Source organism: Eschrichtius robustus, chromosome 1, assembly GCF_028021215.1.
Source record: "Eschrichtius robustus isolate mEscRob2 chromosome 1, mEscRob2.pri, whole genome shotgun sequence".
NCBI classification, from domain to species: domain Eukaryota; kingdom Metazoa; phylum Chordata; class Mammalia; order Artiodactyla; family Eschrichtiidae; genus Eschrichtius; species Eschrichtius robustus.
Window position 1 is genome coordinate 114,359,157 of NC_090824.1, and position 18,188 is coordinate 114,377,344.

Sequence of the window (18,188 nt, forward strand, 5' to 3'; positions counted from 1 at the left end):
TGTCTACCATCTTGGGCTATTTGCAAATGGGCTAAAGAGGTTGCCCAAATGGGACTTTCTTCCCCAAAGCAATGAGATTTTGCCCAAGGTGGAATCTCAAGAAGAGGAAACAGCATTCGATAATATCCTTGAGTCCCACGTCACAAGAGTAAGTGGAAGTTGGTGCTTTCATAAAACTCAGTTTGCCATGTGTAGGGAGACCCACAGGATAAGCAGTTTATAAACATGGGGTGTGAAAGCTTTCAGGCACTTTTTAGAAGGAGTTATAAAATTACCCACCCAAACATGTCAGTGCTGTCAAATATATAATTTTCAGGACATACCTGTGGGAATTTAAAATTTTTTGTGGGAAATTCCACTTAAAGAAGTTAGAAAAAAGGACAAACACTCAAGAGGAATGGATTGTAATTAAAAAGCCCTTCCCTAATTCGGGTTCAAGGTTTACTCACAGACCTCTAACCTCTCTCTGTCCATCACTGCCACGTACGTGGGCCCCAGCACCCACATCATCAGCCCTTACAGACAGGGTGCAGGGCACACAGTATCTGGAGCAGGAGGTCATGCCCATCCTGGGCATCACCTGAACACCCTGCCTGCTCTGCTGGCCAGGTCTCAGGATGTTTACTTCCTCCTCCCGACATGTGCTTCTCCTGCACTCTGACCTGAACCCCCAGGGCTTAGTGCTGCTCCAGATGCTGGCACATCCACCAGCAGCTGGGCCTAAGGTGTGTGCTAGATCCCCAGGCCTGAACCCTTGCGCTCCTGCCCCCACGCTGGAGCTTAAGGAATAGCTCCTGGACGCGATAGATAATCCAGTGTGGTGATTTAAACTACCTGGTGAGGCACCACTAGGCTCATGTTCCTGCTGCCTTTTCTGGGATTTAGCAAGGGCTTGCAATTAGAATTTGAGTCGGACAAGTACAGATGGACAGAGCTAGGCTAAGGATGGCTGCTCCACACTCCAAAGGAAAGTGATACCGCTGGTCCCAAGGGTCTGCATCTGACAGCTCAGGGCTGCTGTAGCTCAGTGCTAAGCAGGGCCCTTTGCTCAGGGCCAGGACAGTGGCAGAGGACCTGGGTACCACTTAGACTAAGTAACTTGGACAGAGCTGAAATTTGCGTGCAAATCCTTGGTAAGCCACAAACATTATCCCAACACTGCCCTGGACAATGCATCAGGATGACTACAAGGTTTAAAAAAATACAGACACTGAACCATCCCTGCCACCACCACCCACAGATACTCCCCCACCCCATCTTCTGATATCACAGCTCCAGGCTGATGGCCCACCCATCGGTACTTTGTAAATGGCCCAGGAGGTTCTGAGACAGGGAAGGCTGTGCTCCGACAAAAGACAGAAATAAACCGGATGAATCTGTAGGGTACAGTTGCCACGATTTAAATAAAGTTATCCTCTGTGGAGTGAAAGTTTTCTCATTATACCAGAGCCTCCTGGTCCAGCCTGAAACTCAGTTCCCACCCAGTACCTATTTCCTGAATGACTGGACTTGTGAACGGGTGAATGTGTGTCGGGTCACCTTGGGCTTTACCTTTCAACTCCTCAGTCTTCTCTTGGAGCTTCAGCTGTATTTGTTCTTTTTGTATTTCCAATTCTGAATTACGCTTCTGAAGCTTTGCCAATTTCTAGCAAAGGGAAGAAAAAAATGCTTTTTTGAAAACCTCGCTTTGAGTTTTGTCACCACTGCCTGTATATTTTTAAATTAGCATTTTTTGGTCTCGGCTCCCATCCATAGGTAACAGCCGGCACCAGCCCACTGCAAGACGCTGTGTTTAGCTCCACATGCAAGGGCTCCATGTGACTTCAACAGACACTAGTTCCCAGCCTCGCCCAGAAATGGCTGAAATCAAGGAGAAAGAACCAAATCCAAGGCCTTCCCAAAGTCAAGGAAACTTCTCTTTTTCTTGACCAGGGTATGTATATACTTAATATAAGAAATTTATGATATAAAGTGGATTCACACCGAGACTCAGGAAGGATGTGTGATCACGACCTAAGTTCTCTTGTCAAGTGCCTGCTGGGCTGGCAGCCGGGGGCCCCTGGGTGCTGATGGCTGGTGACTGGCAGTGAGGGGGATGCCAGCAGCCGTGTCGGTGCAGCCAGGCATGTGGTCGTGGGGAGGGCAGAGGGATGCCCTGGGGCTCCAGGGTGCCACTACGGTGGGTGCTGTGGCACTTCAGAAGGTGCAGAACGGACGGTAATAAAGACCACCTGCTTAGAAAACAGCAGTTCACGCTTTTGCAGGGCTCTACGACAGTCACTTGGCTAAATTATTTTATCTGACAATTTTATCTTCACAGTAATTCTGTCAGTCCCTTTTTGTTATTCCCATTTTACATATGAGGAAACCAAAATTCAGAGAGGGTAAGTGACTTGTCCAAGGTTGCCCAGACAGAGGAGATCTGAGCCTGGGGTATCTGGTTTTTATGTCTACTGCTCTTTTTACTACACCACAGAGATGGAAACCTGCCCATGCTTTGCGCTGCTGCTCTGGGGACGATGCTTCCAGGATGCACACCAGGTGGACAGGTGACAGGAGAGCAAGGTCATGCTGGAAGAGAGGGAAGCATCTGACCAGGGCTCTTTCTCAGGCCTTTCATCACTTTACAAACGTGGAAAGGAAGGGGAAACCTTATATTGTGCTTCTTGAAGCCTCAGCCTCCTCTTCTAGACCCACCCGGACTCCAGGCCTCAGATCTCCCCTCCCCTAAGATGCAGGCTCTCTTCGGTAACGGACGCCAATGGCAAAATCTGATTTGCTCTGCAGAAGTCTACTCTGTGGGAAAATGCTGCACTGCGATCTCTTTCACGGCACGACTCACAACCTAGGCCCATAGTCACTTCCAGCACAGACCTCTTCCACGGAAGCCTTGTACCTCTTCCCCTTCTCCTCGTAATTCTGCCTGTGGGTGGCTGCTCTGTCCAGCTCTGATTCCAGTTTCTGAATCTTCTCCACGTCACCGGCCTGAAGGGCAGCCAAGCTGGTCAGCTTCTCCACCAGCCCATGGTTCTCTCTGTTCTAGAGGAAAGAAACATCCTATACTTAGGGGTTCATCCAAAATAAAGAAGCTGTTCCATTTGCTCCTCACAACGTCTCATCTAATTCGGAGGTTTATTCACACTGACCACAGTTATCATTACAATGGCATAGATGAGCATCTTCAACCTAGTGAAAATAGGGATGCAGAGCTGGTCAGGCAAATGCCCTCCTGAGCGGGTGGCTCTTTTAGTCCAATCCTGGAGCTCCAGGACAGCCCCTAATGTGGCGGGCTGAGCTGCGTCCCCTCCATCCCCCCAAATCCACATCTTGAAGTCCTAACCACCAGTACCTCAGAACGTCACTGTATTTAGAGATTGGGTCTTTAAAGATGTAATTTAGGTAAAACGAGGTCATACAGGTGGTCATACCAATCCAGTATGACTGGTGTCCTTATAAGAGATTAGGACCCAGACACACACCGAGGGAAGATGATGTGAAGACACAGGGAGAGGAAGACCATGTGTAAGCCAAGGAGAAACCCCTCGGAAGAGACCAACGCTGCCAACACCTTGATCTTGGACTTTCAGCCTCCAGCACTGTGAGAAAATAAATGTCTGTTGTTTAAGCCGCCCAGTCTGTGCTGGCTTGTTATGGCAGCCCTAAGCACATGAATACCTAGAAAGGAGCTCAGGGAGTGTGGGGACTCCCACGGGCCCTGCTCCCTCTTGGCCAGGGCTGTTTTTCAATGCTGTTCTCCACAAGCTATATAACAGGCAGGCCTGCTGCACAACAGCACAAGGAGGGGAAACTTTATCAAAACCTAAAGTTTCTTGTTTGCACATTCATCCATTCACCAACGACCCCTAGGGCTAAGTTTAAAGTTTATTGTAGGAGAATCTCAGTATTATTTGAGACAGATGCAGGAGTAAGTTTCATAGAACTGGACACTGCATATTCCACAGCTCTCTCCCACTGGCTGAGGGTATATGAAGTTTTTTCCTGTCAATGGGAATGGTATGGGGAATCTTCCCAAACTTGGCAGGGCTGTAGCTAGACGACATGGACCTCTGGGCAAGTTAGAAAACGGCAACTTCTCTGGGCCAGTGCAGCTCTGAGGGAGCACGGCTTGGCATTCAGGTAGCATCTTTGTGCAAATTAGAAAAAGGCACCCATGCCTCAAGGCAGTACAGCTTTATACCAAGACACATGGGCTGGCAAGTGAAGCCAGACTGGATTTCAGCCCCATCTGCTCTCTTGGGCAGGTGCCCTTGTGCAATGTGCAACCTACACAACCATATGTATCAGCCCTTCACAGTGCGCTTCTGTTTCCTAGCTCAGTTGGTCCATGTAAACTGTTTGAACCTCCTAACATGGGCATAAATCTTAACAGTGTTGACCAAAAAAAATAATTAATCAATATTCAATCTAAAAAAGAAATAAAGTATTTTATTCGAGCCAACCTGAGGATTATAACCCAGGAGACAATCTTTCAGAAAGCTCTGAGCACTGTTCCACCTGTTAGAGGTCAAAGCACAGTTACATAAGTTTTTAAGACAAAGCGCTATCCGTCAAAGTAATATATTGACAGTTTACATAGTCCAACAAGACAAGTAGTGGATCACTGTGACCCTTTACAGGATTAAGGAAGGAAAGTTATCTCTTAAGCAGCTACCTTGCTGGCACCAGGAGGAAACTGCTTTTTTGGGGAGGAGGGGGTGGGTAGGCATTTCTGTGTCTTCTAAGAGGATCGAGTTAACGTATAATGCAGATGCACAACGCACGCTAAAGGGGACAAGGTTGTGGCTCAAATGGCAGAGAAAATTTTATGTTCAATTTTTCTTGTCCTGCCTTAAAATAATTTTATTTCATCAACAGCATAGCTAAGGAACTGGCCCAGAACAAAATAAATCTGTTAGAAAAAGTAAATATGAAAGATGCGTTAGGAACACCTACCTGGTCTTCTAGCTTTTTCTGCAAACGCTGAACTCTGTAAGTAAGCTGAATGTTGATCACAAATCGTCGGATATTTTGGAATCTGCGTCTGACCAGCCACGCCCGGGCATACTTCTGAAGGATCACAGCCTTGTGTTCCTCCAGCATCTTTAAAACAAGATTTTGTGAAATGCAAACTGGGTCTCTACTGTTTTTCTCATCAACTCTTCCAATGTTGGGAGATATTACTACCAAAATATTCCTACAGGGTAAAATATGAATTTCTTGTAATCAACCCACAGAGCACATTACCCATCTTTTTTCAGATTCTTTTTTACATTGTAAATTACAATTATTTACATTGTAAGTAATTGTAATTATTTACAATGCTGTGTTAGTTTCAAGGGTACAGCAAAGTGATTCAGTTATACCTATATATATATTCTTTTTCAGATTCTTTTCCATTATAGGTTTTTACAAGATATTGAGTATATAGTTCCCTGTGCTATATAGTAAGTTCTTGTTGTTTATCTATTTTATATATAGTAGTGTGTATATGTTAATACCAAACTTAATTTATCTATCCACCTCCCGCTATCCCCTTTGGTAACTAACCCTAAGTTTGTTTTCTATGCCTGTGAGTCTATTTCTGTTTTGTAAATAAGTTCATTTGTATCATTTTTAAAGATTCCACATATAACTGAAGTCATATGATATTTGTCTTTCTCTGTCTGACTTAATTCATTTAATATGATAATCTAGAGGTCCATCCATGTTGCTGCAAATGGCATTATTGCATTCTTTTTTATGGCTGTGTAATATTCCATTGTATGTATACATATATATACATATATATGTATCTATATATACACATATATATATACACACACACACACACCCCACATCTTCTTTATCCATTCCTCTGCTGATGGACATTTAGGTTGCTTCCATGGCTTACCTATTGTAAACAGCACTGCTATGAACATAGGGGTGCATGTATCTTTTCGAATTAGAGTTTTCTCTGGATATATGCCCAGGAGTGGGATTGAAGGATCATATGATAACTCTATTTTTAATTTTTTAAGGAACCTCCATACTGTTCTCCATAGTGGCTGCACCAATTTACATTCCCACAAACAGTGTAGGAAGGTTCCTTTTTTCACCACATCCTCTACAGCATTTATTATTTGTAGACTTTTTAATGATGGCCATTCTGACTGGTGTGAGGTGATACCTCATTGTAGTTTTGATTTGCATTCCTCTAATAATTAGCGATGTTGAGCATCTTTTCATGTGCCTATTGGCCATCTGTATGTCTTCTTTGGTGAAATGTCGATCTGGGTCTTCTGCCCATTTTTTGATTGGGTTGGTGTTTTGATATCAAGCTGTATGAGTTTTTTTGTATATTTTGGAAATTAATCCCTCATCAGTAGCATCGTTTGCAAATGTTTTCTCCTACCTAGACTTTTGAAACAATAACCAAATCCCACCTGTAGCGGACATGTTCGAACAGACATTCACATCCCAGAAAGCCGCACCTTTCGATACCTCCTCCTCGCCAGGAATCCTCGGGTGTAGGCCTGGATGGTGATGGCGGCCACGCGAATCAGTTGGTACAAATTGCGGACAAGATACGCACGACAGTACTTCTGAATGATTATGGCTGCCCACGCTTCTTTTAAGGCTGTGGCGGTAACAGCTTTCCTTGGTTTAAAAGAATGTAGAGTAAATCTGTTACCCACAGGGCACTGACACCTACTCCAGAGCAGCAAGCTTGTGCAACACCTCTTAACTAAGGCATATTCAAATGTTTTGCAAATCTACACATTAAACGCTGTAAGTGGTTTATGCTAATGTCTACTCAAGATCAGTGTCATTACCTCTCCTTTCCACCCTGATCTGAATGTGGACCTGCTCCAGGAACGGGGCACCACGTGGGAACTGCCACACTCTTCACATTCAGGCCGATCACCCCACTGTCACTCACATACCCACAGAGACCATGACAACACAACTGTGCTTCGGCAATGCACTCGCTCATTCATCTAGTCATTCTTGTGGGAAATCACACTGGAGGCTCTAGATCAGGGGTTGGAAAACTACGGCCTGGGGGCCAAATCTGCAGCCTCCCACCTATTATTGTCAACTTTTGTTGGAATGCAGCTGCAACTATTAATTACAAATGGCCCATGGCTGATTTCACGTTACAAAGGCAGAGTGTAACAGCTGTGTGAGAAACCACATGACCCCAGAAGCCCAAATATTTGGCCCTTAACAGAAAAAGTTTTTCGAAGGATCTATCTGAAGGATGGGGGGTGAACACAAAGTTCTTACCTTCAATGTTTACAACCTCATGAAACAGACAGACGTAGAAATGGTCAAGTGGGATAAGAAGAAAAGTAAAATAACTACTAAAAGATCTGTAAGATAGATCTTATTGAAATATCATTCTGCTTGGGAAGAGCTGAGATGTCAGCCAGCCTTGATGGAAAAGTAGGATCTCTGTAGACAGTGAAGGCTGGAAAAGGCATTTCAGACTAAGGGACCAGTGAAGGCGTGAAGGCCTAACAGTGCCTGAAATATTCAGAGAAAGGGAATTTGTCTGGAATTGCTAGAATATAAGATACATGGAGAAGATTGGTAGTCTGTGAGGTGAGAAAGATAGATGGGGACAATTTGTTATTTAAAAAAAAAAAAAAAAAAATATATATATATATATATATATATATGTATAGAACACCTACTATGTGACAATCACTGTGCTGGGTCTTACGTATGGATGCAGTGGGAACCAGACAAGTATGGTCCCTGTCCTCACAGAGCTTCCATGCTTATAACTGCATCCAGGCCATGGGGGGACGTGAATACCACGTTGAAACCTGAGTGCTCTTCTGTGGGAAACAGGGGCCACTGGAGGCATTCACGGCAGGAGCAGGGCAGGCCCTGCTTTAGGAAGATGGGAGAGAAAGGCAGCAGGTGGAGGGCTGTGCTGTACAGTGAACGGCAAACGATGACGAAGGCCTCGTCCAGGGCAGGGGCGCAGGAATGAAACGAACGGCACAGACACAAGAGGCAGGCGGGGAATAGAATCCCAGGCCACGGTGATTCCCAAACGGAAAGGGAGCATGAGTTTGGGGAAGAAGCTAACTGTGGAGTTTCCTGCCCTGGAGACTGCTGCTATTAACTGACACCAGAGGCTCAGGAGGGCAAGGCTGGCTGTGTTTCTGTGTAAGATGGTCGCCTGGGAGGAGAGCGGGCTGGGGTGGGGGTAGGGGGGTGGAACGGCGAGTCCAGTTTGGGGGTGCTGAGATGAAGGCTGTGGTGTGTCAGCCACGTGCAGAAGCCCAGATGCTGCTGGAGGTCAGGCTCAAGCTTGGGACGAGGGAGGCTGAGCCCCACAGCCTGACCCTTAAACACCTGCGCCCTCAACTACCCTCGGAGCAAGCGAAGGAGGGAGGCAGGGCAGACACAGAACCACAAAATGCTGTCCAGGAGGGACGCCCGTCTTGCTGGCCAGGCCAGCATGGCCTCCTGGGAGCACTCAAGGAGGGGCGGGGTGGGCGTGGCCGGAGGAACTGCCCTCCACTCAGGCAGCCCCACCCAGGGGCTTAGTGCCTGCGGGCAGAGCCTTGCCATGGTCCCCTCAGGTGTGGTTTGCCCCACCACCTGCAAGGTCGGCTGGTCACTGGTGTCTTTACTCTGAGGCTTCACTTGGACCTTGATCACCTTAGGTGTTTTCAGTTCCCATGGACCAGCGGCCCAGCCCCTCTACCTGGTCTCACCAGGAACTCTGACCCTCTTCAGCAGCACGCTGATCAGGGCTTCCTCTCTTCAGGGTCCTGGTTGTCACCTCTGCCACGTGGGGACAGCAGGCAGTCAGCACCACCTGCCCCCGAGGACACACCCATCTCACCTGGAGGCTCACGGCCACCTCGGGGGACGCATCTGCACCTGGGTCCCAGGAGAAAGGAGGCCCCGCCCCCCGAGGTGATGGCGAAGAAAGCCATATGATGGCACACGTCTTCTTGGTTCCAACATACCTCACGGTTTGCTGACCCCGGAAGTACTGCTGGATGATCAAGGCCGCTCGTCTCTTTCGGAGGAATTTTTTCCTCTGGAGCCAGCCACGGATGTGCTTTTGTATCACAACACAACCCTGCCTCAGTTTATCCAACCGGAGTTTCTCTAAATAAGCCACTTGCCCTGCTCTGAAGAAAATTTTGGTTTTACCGAACTGGTACTGATTAGAATCCTGGAAGAGAAAAATGACATAATCAGAAACAAAATCTTTCAGATTTTCTGTAGTATTCGGAAAAGATGTTTAGAGATCCAAACATGCCACCAACATTGTTACTCTGACATCTCTTTGACATAAAGCAGAAAAGCTCTGATTATGACCTAGAAGTTTGTATTTTGCCTTGTTTGTTTAAAGCTTCTTTCTGGGGGAGAAATGGACTCGAGGGTGAGGCATCCGTCTGTGGGGTGGGAAGGGGTGTGTGCATTGTTGGCTGGGCTGCCGGGGAGCTCCAGCCTTTCACAGGTGGTTTGCACAGAAGAGCAGAGGCACCTGGAAAGGCTTGGTTTCTGTCTTCCTTTGGCTTCTCTTCACCACCCCCTTCCTGGCCATCATAACTGCTTCCCCACCTCTTTTCCATCGCAAGTCATGGCTTCAGCAAACCTCTAAGTCCACACCGAGGGCCATGCTTGGAACCCCCGGCTCAACGACCGTCTAACTGACTGTGTAACGTTAAGCCTGGCCCGCAGAAGCTCCCTAGGCTGTGGGAGAACACAGCAGGACAGGGGGACACGGTGGCGGTGGAGGCCAGGGTTTGAATTCGGGTCCCTCAAGGTGACTCCTGCTGTTAGGAGATGACGCCCCGTGAGCAGGTCTGCTCTGATCTCCGTACACAGACGCTCGGGGCACGTTTCCTTCCCGCTTAGGCATTCACGACAGTTACAGCCCTGAGGCAGAGGCAGAGATGAGGAAAGCGTCTGCGAGCCCGTGGTTCCAGGAGAGAGCAGGACTGACCTGGACAAGCCTGTGTAAAATCACTTTGCACACCTCCTTTTTATCACTGAATGAAAGCTCCTGCTTGGTCATGAGGATCCCAAAGCGGCTGTAGAACTCGATGTACGTCCACCTGGAGAGTCAAGGCAGACCTAAGGAGGCGGGCCGGAGGAAACGCATGCTGCCTGTGGACCCCAAGGGCTTACCTGCCACTGTTCTGGGGACAATGACCCTGACCTTTGACCCTCTGCCCACAAACCTCACCTGAGCACACCTGGATGGTTTTGCTCCCTGGATGCTTCCTGTTAACGTTCCGCTCCGACAGCTGTCTCCCCCTCCGGCTCCCTTTCTCAGGGGCACTGGGGAGGGAGCGGGCGACCCTCACTAGTGCAGAGATGAGGGTGGGGTGTGAGGGCGGGGACGGTGGCCTCTGTCCCACATGCTGCTCGTTCATCTGGCCTTCCCACAGCACAGCGGGACATCGTATGAACATATCTGATGAAAACGCGGCAGCCCCTCCCTTGGATCTCAGCACAGACCTGAAGTTGGGCACTTTTCCCCCCAAATAAGGAACTGACAACGTACCTAGAAGGGTAGCTCTGCGCACTAATGCGAATGGTTTCTAAAACGCCACAGGCTCGCAGCTGCTGAACAATTCTTTTGGAGTCAAACCTGAAAGAAGACAATCTGATCATGTGTTAAGCCATCGCAGTTGATAAACAGGCCCATGAACAGTGTAGCGGACCTGCCCCAACTGTGAGCTCCTGGGCAACAGGATCTGCCTGTGCAATCCCCGAGCCCAGCAGATACTTAATAAATATGTGTTGCGTGTCAAATGAAGATAGCACCTCTGTGAAACAGTTCAGAAAGCTTCACTTGAGGACACGGGGAAAGGAGCAGCTGATTCTGACTGAGGGAGGCAACAGCGAGAAGGCTTGTGGGGAAATGGCCTTTGGGTTGAGCTTCGAATGGCAACCAGAGTGGAAGAACTGTCCAAGCTCACCCGTCCCAGCGCTTACTTGTTGCTGAGTTCCCTTTATAAGACACCCCACAGGTGGCCCTCTGGCTTAGGCCTGACCCTCTGAGGACACACAGACACAGTCACCACCTCCAGACAGACCACTGCCTTAGACACCTCTCAGGTGGAGTCAGCTAAGAGGCTCTCTACAGCTTCCACTCGTGGGTCTGGGCCTTCTCCCTGGGGCCCCAGAGAACAAGTCTAAGTAAGGCCTCATGGCATGCTGGAAGACAAAACTTCAGACCCCTCTACAGCATTTCTCCTGCAAACACATACAAATTCTTACTGTCAAGGAAAATGTTCTGGCTTTCTCAGTTGCGTAAGCTTTAGCTGCAGAATAATTCTTTCAAATCTAACCCTTTTGCTTAATCCCGGAGATGAGACGGCTTAGCCAGAGGGGTTGTGCTAACATTATATGTACAGGGCAGGCTTGTTTTGAATCATTTAAAAACCCAGAAACAGTAAAGTTCACGACAATTGCAAGCAAATTCTCCAACATCACGACAGAAACCGTTTCCTCGGTGTTTCTTCCCCCCTCTGTTGCAGAAGAACACTTACTCAAAGGGCAATTTCTCATCATTTGGTTTGATGCATCGAACGTAGTGGGGCATGGTGGCATTGAGGGTCTCCATGAGCAAGTACAGAGAGCCGCGGAACTAGGAAACAAGGTCAGGTGACAAACATCGTGCTGAAATTTAATGCTTAGATCCAGGTTAAAAGGGAAAAAAAAAAGGTCCAACCTTACTGTAAAGCAATTATACTCCAATAAAGATGTTTAAAAAAAAAAAAAAGGTCCAACCTTGATAAGTTACTCAAGAAGAGGAAAAGTTAACTTCATGCATAAACATCTATTATGAAAAGTTTTAGTCTGTGACTGGGTTTATCAGCGTATCCTGCTCTTGTGGACAGAGCAGTTCTCCGTCCAATACTCCCAAACAGCAAAGGACTTTAGTGACTCGGGTTACTTGTGCAAACATATGGTTTGCTCAGATGTGTGTAGCCTTAGAGGTTGAGGCACTATGATGATGAACGACTATTTTTCTTTGCATGTGCATTTATATTAATAGATCTGAAGAAACCCAGTGCCCGTGTCCAGGCCCGGAATGGGTCCCACCCACCCCTGGCTCCCCGCCCTCAGCCCCCTCGCCCTCAGAAAACTCTCTCAGTACCTTGCTCCCCACGGTGCTCCGGAAATGCTTGTTGTTCGGCTTGATGACTGGCTTTGCAGATTTAACTGTGATCGCTGAACCGAAAGGTGAAGAAGGAACCGGATTTTCTTGAAAAAAGTTGGCACAGAGATGAAACTGGGAAGAACAAAGAGGGTTTCAACGTCAAAAGCATTCGCCCACAGTCCTCAGCTGGAACGATCAATGAAATGGTCACAACAACCCCGTCTAAACCAGTGGGGGGTAAAGTAACAATCTTGGCCAAATCTCAGTTCCACAAGGGGGTCGTCCTCGCTTGGGATGACTGACGGTTTCTTTCCCAGGAATGGGAGCGGAAAGGAAACCATGTGAATGTCTGTATGTGGGTATCACTCCAAGTGTCAGAATAGGAGAAGCATTTACTCTTCCTCCCTCTGTGCCTTGGCTCACGTTGCTTCTGCACTTGGAATCTCCTCCCTCCTAACCCCACGTTCTCATCCCTGCAGATCCAAACCCTACCCATTACTCAAGGTGCTATTATAATATTTTCTAGCCCCACACCCTTCACAATAACTTCCCTGGTGTCCCAGAGCAAATTAATCCCAACTTCCTCTGAGTTATCTTAATCTTTGATCTGTACCTCTTTTAAGACACTCACTACTCTCTACCTTGCATCACTTATTTCTTTAAATGTCTTATCTTCCCTCTTGGAGAAGACCTTATATTTTCTTCTTTTAAATCAGACATTGAGAATCTTCTTTGGGGGAGAATTTCTGCCTGATGCATCCTGTAGCTCCTGTGGAACAAGTGAATCTGAAATTCCCAGGCCTCTGACAGCTTGTGGGCTTAGTGCAGAGACCCATCTGTGCTTCACCACGATCTGTGTCCCTCTTCCAGACTGGACCCCAGGTAAACAATTGGTGAAATACGTCAACTAATTTTGTACACAAATACAGGCTATTTCTGTCATAAATCAATTTTAATAACTGAGGTTGCCATGGCCTGTGATTTACTTACGACCATTAGTGGGAAGTGCTCAGGCTCATTTGGGAAACTGTCAAAATACTTGAGCATCTGGTGCTCTGTGATGACCTAGATGGGTGGGATGGGTAGGGAGGGAGGTCTAAGAGGGAGGGGATATATGTATACTTATAGCTGATTCACTTCACTGTGCAGCGGAAACTAACACAACATTGTAAAGCAATTATACTCCAATAAAATAAAATTTAAAAAAAAGAGAAAAAAAATACTTGAGCATCAGCAAAGGACTGGGGACCTTCTAAAAGAAGGAAAATAAATATGATAACCAAATCTTCACAAAAAATGAAGGACTGTGTATGAAATATCCTTTTTCTCATATTTTAAGAATTCGAATTCTTAAAATTCTTAAAACTGAAAGAAATGTTTAAGGAGGAAAAGAAAAAGCCAGAAGTCACTCTTATGGTGACACTTCATCATACAGAACCATGGATTCAAGGAGCTCACATATGCAGAGCAGCACTCCGTCTTGCTTTGGTTTTCCCTGAGCACTTATTTAGCACTACCTACCATTGCTTGCTTTCATGTGTAAGGTATGTTGCTCCCTCTGGGACGTGAGCTCCATGAGGGCAGGAACCCTGTCTGCCCTGTTCACTGCTGCATCCCCAGAATCTAGGACAGTGCTTGGCACATGATAAGTGCTGTATAAGTAAGTGAACTAATAAAATGTGAATTATGATTCTTTAAATGATTGTATTATCTGTTCTTCGTCTCTGTCATCTGCATATTTGATTTCTGATTTTGCATATAGTGGAAATTTGCATGCTTTCAGAAGCTAGAAACATCTTTTAGTGCCAATTCCGAAATAGTCATTTTTTGTATGTAGGAGCTACAATTCGCTGCTACAAGACAGTTAACACACACACACACACACACTTCTTACTCTTTCCTGAAACACAGCTAGATCCACGTCAAGTACACAATGAATAACATTAACTACCTCTTAGGACTTTACAAACCTTGCTGGCTCTCAGGATTTCAACCAGCATGTCATAGACGGTGTCTCTGTTCTTCTCAAGGAAACCTTCACATTTATACTCTACCTATGCAAAGAAAGGAATTAGTTCCAAAGAGGCAAATGCAGACAGCGTCTAAGTACCACAGGTTTCTTTTCTTTTTAAAGAAAGATTAATGAAGGGGCTATAAAGGCAATGTTTTAAAAAGAGACTCAGTTTCTGTTTGTCACAGCAACACCAATACAGAAAGCTTAGAAAGCTGGGAATATGTCATCTGATGCAAAGCGCCAGGCTCTCCCACTGCCTGGACTTCTCACTGGCCGCTGGTCACTCTACACTCACCCATTAGTTCCCACTGGCCACAGGTGACTGATTGTTCCCTGTAACATGTGCAGCTAATACAAGAAGACCCGGCTTAGGGTTCCCTTTGCCTTTGAAGCCACCAGGAGGAGGAAAAAAGCTCAGTGGTGTCCTTTGAGTTCAAACAGAAATGTTTTCCTGAATCAGCATTAATGTGGTAGAAAGGAAAGAAAAACTGACCAGCTGATCACAAAACCTTCCAGGACCACAAAACCCTTAGAGTCAGGTTTAGAGTGGGTCAGAGTTTGCCCTGATTGAATTTGGCTTAGAAAAACCCTCTATGCAGCCCTTTCTGATTCATAAGGCTTCTCAAATCCCTCAAACAACATATCCAGGGTGGCTGCTTAAACATTCAAATCTCTGGCTAATCACAAAGCTACAGTCATCAAAACAGTATTGTACTGGCATAAAGACAGACACATAAATCAATAGAATAGAACAGAACAGAGAGCCCAGAAAAGAACCCACACTTTTAAGGGCAATTAATCTACGACAAAGGAGGCAAGAGTATATAATGGGGAAAAGACAGCCTCTTCAATAAGTGGTGCCAGGAAAACTAGACAGCTACACGAAAAGAATCAAACTGGACTACTCCCACACCATGCACAAAAATAAATTTCAGGGACTTCCCTGGTGGCGCAGTGGTTAAGACTCCGTGCTCCCAATGCAGGGGGCCTGGGTTCGATCCCTGCTCAGGGAACTAGATCCCACATGCATGCTGCAACTAACAGTTCGCATGCCACAACTAAGGAGCCGGCCTGCCGCAACTAAGACCTGGCACAGCCAAATAAATAAATAAATAAATATTAAAGAGTTAAATGTGATCGCCTTTTAGCGCTTAGAGTTTTTCAGATAGGCTCCTGAAGAGATGCACATGAAATGAGTGATGATATATCAAGTTCTAGTTTCTAGTTGTGGTCCTTTATAATTTCACAGTTGTGATCCCAAGGGAAAAAGAAGGATCAGACTTCATGTAAAGCACATATGGGATTTACTTCAAGAGACCCTCTCTATAGTACCTGGTTTCTGTACGTTTAATTCTTGTCACCTGGCACTTCCAAGAAGACCCTCTTAAAAGAACTAACAGTGCAGCATTTTGTGTGTACTATGGATTGGTGAGAAGAAACCATACACACCGTAGGGTCAGCTTAGGTTCTCAATTTCATTAGCCAAGGAAATAAAATTGTTTTGAGAGCGAGGCAGCTGTGCTTAGATGCAGAAAATCAGCACACTTTACCATGGTCCCCAGTGCCCCCAACAGAGGCACTCAGGTACCTGCGACCCTGTCCCTGCAGACAGTCTCCTGGGATCGGGAAGGCTCTATATTTGTTACACCTTTGCTCGTTTATACTAGTGGCTCACACACCAGCCTGGAAGAATTTATACAACAATCCATGTGCTGTACTCACAAGGGCGTGTTTCCAGACAGGATTAAAGAGTTAAATGTAAGACCTGAAATCATAAAACTTCTAAAAGAAAACATAGGCAGTACGCTCTTTGACATCGGTCTTAGTAATACTTTTTCATAAATGTCTCCTCAGGCAAGGGAAACAAAAGCAAAAATAAACAAATGGGACTGCATCAAACTAAAAAGCTTTTGCACAGTGAAGGAAACTATCAACAAAATGAAAAGGCCACCTATTGAATGAGAGAACTTATTTGCAAATGATATATCTAATAAGGGATTAATATCCAAAATATATTAAGAACTCCTACAACTCATCTCCAAAAAAAGAAACAATCCTATTAAAAAATGGACAGAGGATCTGAATAAACATTTTTCCAAAGAAGACAGATAGCCAACAGGCACATGAAAAGATGCTCAACATCATTAATCATCAAGCAAATGCAAACCAAAACCACAAAGAGATATCACCTCACACCTGTCAGAATGGATAAAGTCAACAAGACCACACATAACAAGTGTTGGTGAGGGTATGGAGCAAAGGGGACCCTCCTGCACTATTGGTGGGAATGTAAATTGGTGCAGCCACTGTGGAAAATAGTATAGAGAGTCCTCAAAAATAGAACTAACATTTGATCCAGCAATTCCACTCCTGGGTATATATCTGAAGAAAACAAAAACACGAATTCAAAAAGATACATGCACCCCTATGTCCTCTGCAGCACTATTTACAATAGCCAAATCTCTGGACTATATATTTTAAAATGTGATATATATTCTTCATAAATAAAAAAATAAAAATTTACAAACTATGAACAAACAGGCTTTCAGGGGTGCTGGAATATGGAGGCAGAGAGGGTGTTCAGGGACCCCAGGGCAAGGACTCTGCTTTGTCCCCTGGGGAGGAAAGTGTCCTTCCTGGTGCACAGTTCGGGTTATGAACCAGGAACACTGGCTGTCTGGAAACACGCCCTTGTGAGTACAGCACATGGACTGTTGTATAAATTCTTCCAGGCTGGTGTGTGAGCCACTAGTATAAACGAGCAAAGGTGTGACAAATATACAGCCTTCCCGATCCCAGGAGACTGTCTGCAGGGACAGGGTCGCAGGTACCTGAGTGCCTCTGTTGGGGGCACTGGGGACCATGGCAAAGTGTGCTGATTTTCTGCATCTAAGCACAGCTGCCTCGCTCTCAAAACAATTTTATTTCCTTGGCTAATGAAATTGAGAACCTAAGCTGACCCTACGGTGTGTATGGTTTCTTCTCACCAATCCATAGTACACACAGAATGCTGCACTGTTAGTTCTTTTAAGAGGGTCTTCTTGGAAGCGCCAGGTGACAAGAATTGAATGTACAGAAACCATGTACTATAGAGAGGGTCTCTTGAAGTAAATCCCATATGTGCTTTACATGAAGTCTGATCCTTTTTTTTCCCTTGGGATCACAACTGTGAAATTATAAAAGGACCACAACTAGAAACTAGAACTTGATATATCATCACTCATTTCATGTGCATCTCTTCAGGAGCCTATCTGAAAAACTCTAAGCGCTAAAAGGCGATCACATTTAACTCTGCTCCTCTGGCCCACAAAGGTGATTATAGCTGTCTGGCTGGCTGTCCCTCCACTGCTCCCGTGGTCACTCAGGCACAACCAGCAGACTGACCCCCAGCAATAGCCTCTAGGACAGGCAAGCACAGGCTGTCCCCATGATCCCCAGGCGCTGGCCAAGCCACTGGAGTAACACTCAACCCGGCAATAACACAGAGGGCAGGAGTTTCCATACGGAAGGAAAGCAAGATGAGAAAGCATGTTTAGGGCAGGTGGTTGTGGTACATTTTCTTTTTTTTTTTTCCTTCCGTTTCCTAAGCTTTCTGTAATTTCATTAAAAAAAATTTTTTTTTTTTACTAAACATTTTTTTCATAAGAAATTGGAGACATATAAAGAAAATAAAGATCACTTAGAAAACCCATCATCTTGAGTCAGTCTCTGTTACCAATGTAAAAATATATTATGACAATAAGAAAGGAAAGGGTCAACAAAAAGATATTCCTTTCAATGTAGGAAACAACTATGCTGTCTTGATTATAGCAATTTCACGGAGAAAATAAACTGATAAAAGGTTAATGAAAAAAATAAATAAAAATAAATTTAAAAAAAAAAGGTTAATGAACTCACAATAAGCCCCAAATCAGAAATGAGGTCCATTGGCAACACGTTTATCTTTAAAGCAGTACAACTGAAACGCATATATTTTGCGCTAAAGACAAATTAAGAACTGTTAGGCTCACACAAGCACGCATACACACAGGTATCCTTCATCAA

At 45.6% G+C, this 18,188-nt stretch overlaps 1 protein-coding gene across 1 annotated transcript in view; it reads right to left on the bottom strand.

Annotated features, from left to right (window-relative positions):
* The window catches only part of MYO5C (myosin VC), a 105,928-nt gene that overhangs the window by 42,467 nt on the left and 45,273 nt on the right, over nt 1-18,188 (bottom strand). Inside the window, exons 14-23 of the mRNA XM_068536206.1 lie at nt 14,101-14,184; nt 12,128-12,262; nt 11,517-11,614; nt 10,526-10,612; nt 9,962-10,073; nt 8,973-9,184; nt 6,471-6,636; nt 4,954-5,100; nt 2,875-3,039; nt 1,552-1,645 (exon numbers count right to left, since the gene is read on the bottom strand). Coding sequence (XP_068392307.1) covers nt 1,552-1,645; nt 2,875-3,039; nt 4,954-5,100; nt 6,471-6,636; nt 8,973-9,184; nt 9,962-10,073; nt 10,526-10,612; nt 11,517-11,614; nt 12,128-12,262; nt 14,101-14,184 — 1,300 coding nt within the window. The remainder of the gene's footprint in view (nt 1-1,551; nt 1,646-2,874; nt 3,040-4,953; nt 5,101-6,470; nt 6,637-8,972; nt 9,185-9,961; nt 10,074-10,525; nt 10,613-11,516; nt 11,615-12,127; nt 12,263-14,100; nt 14,185-18,188) is intronic.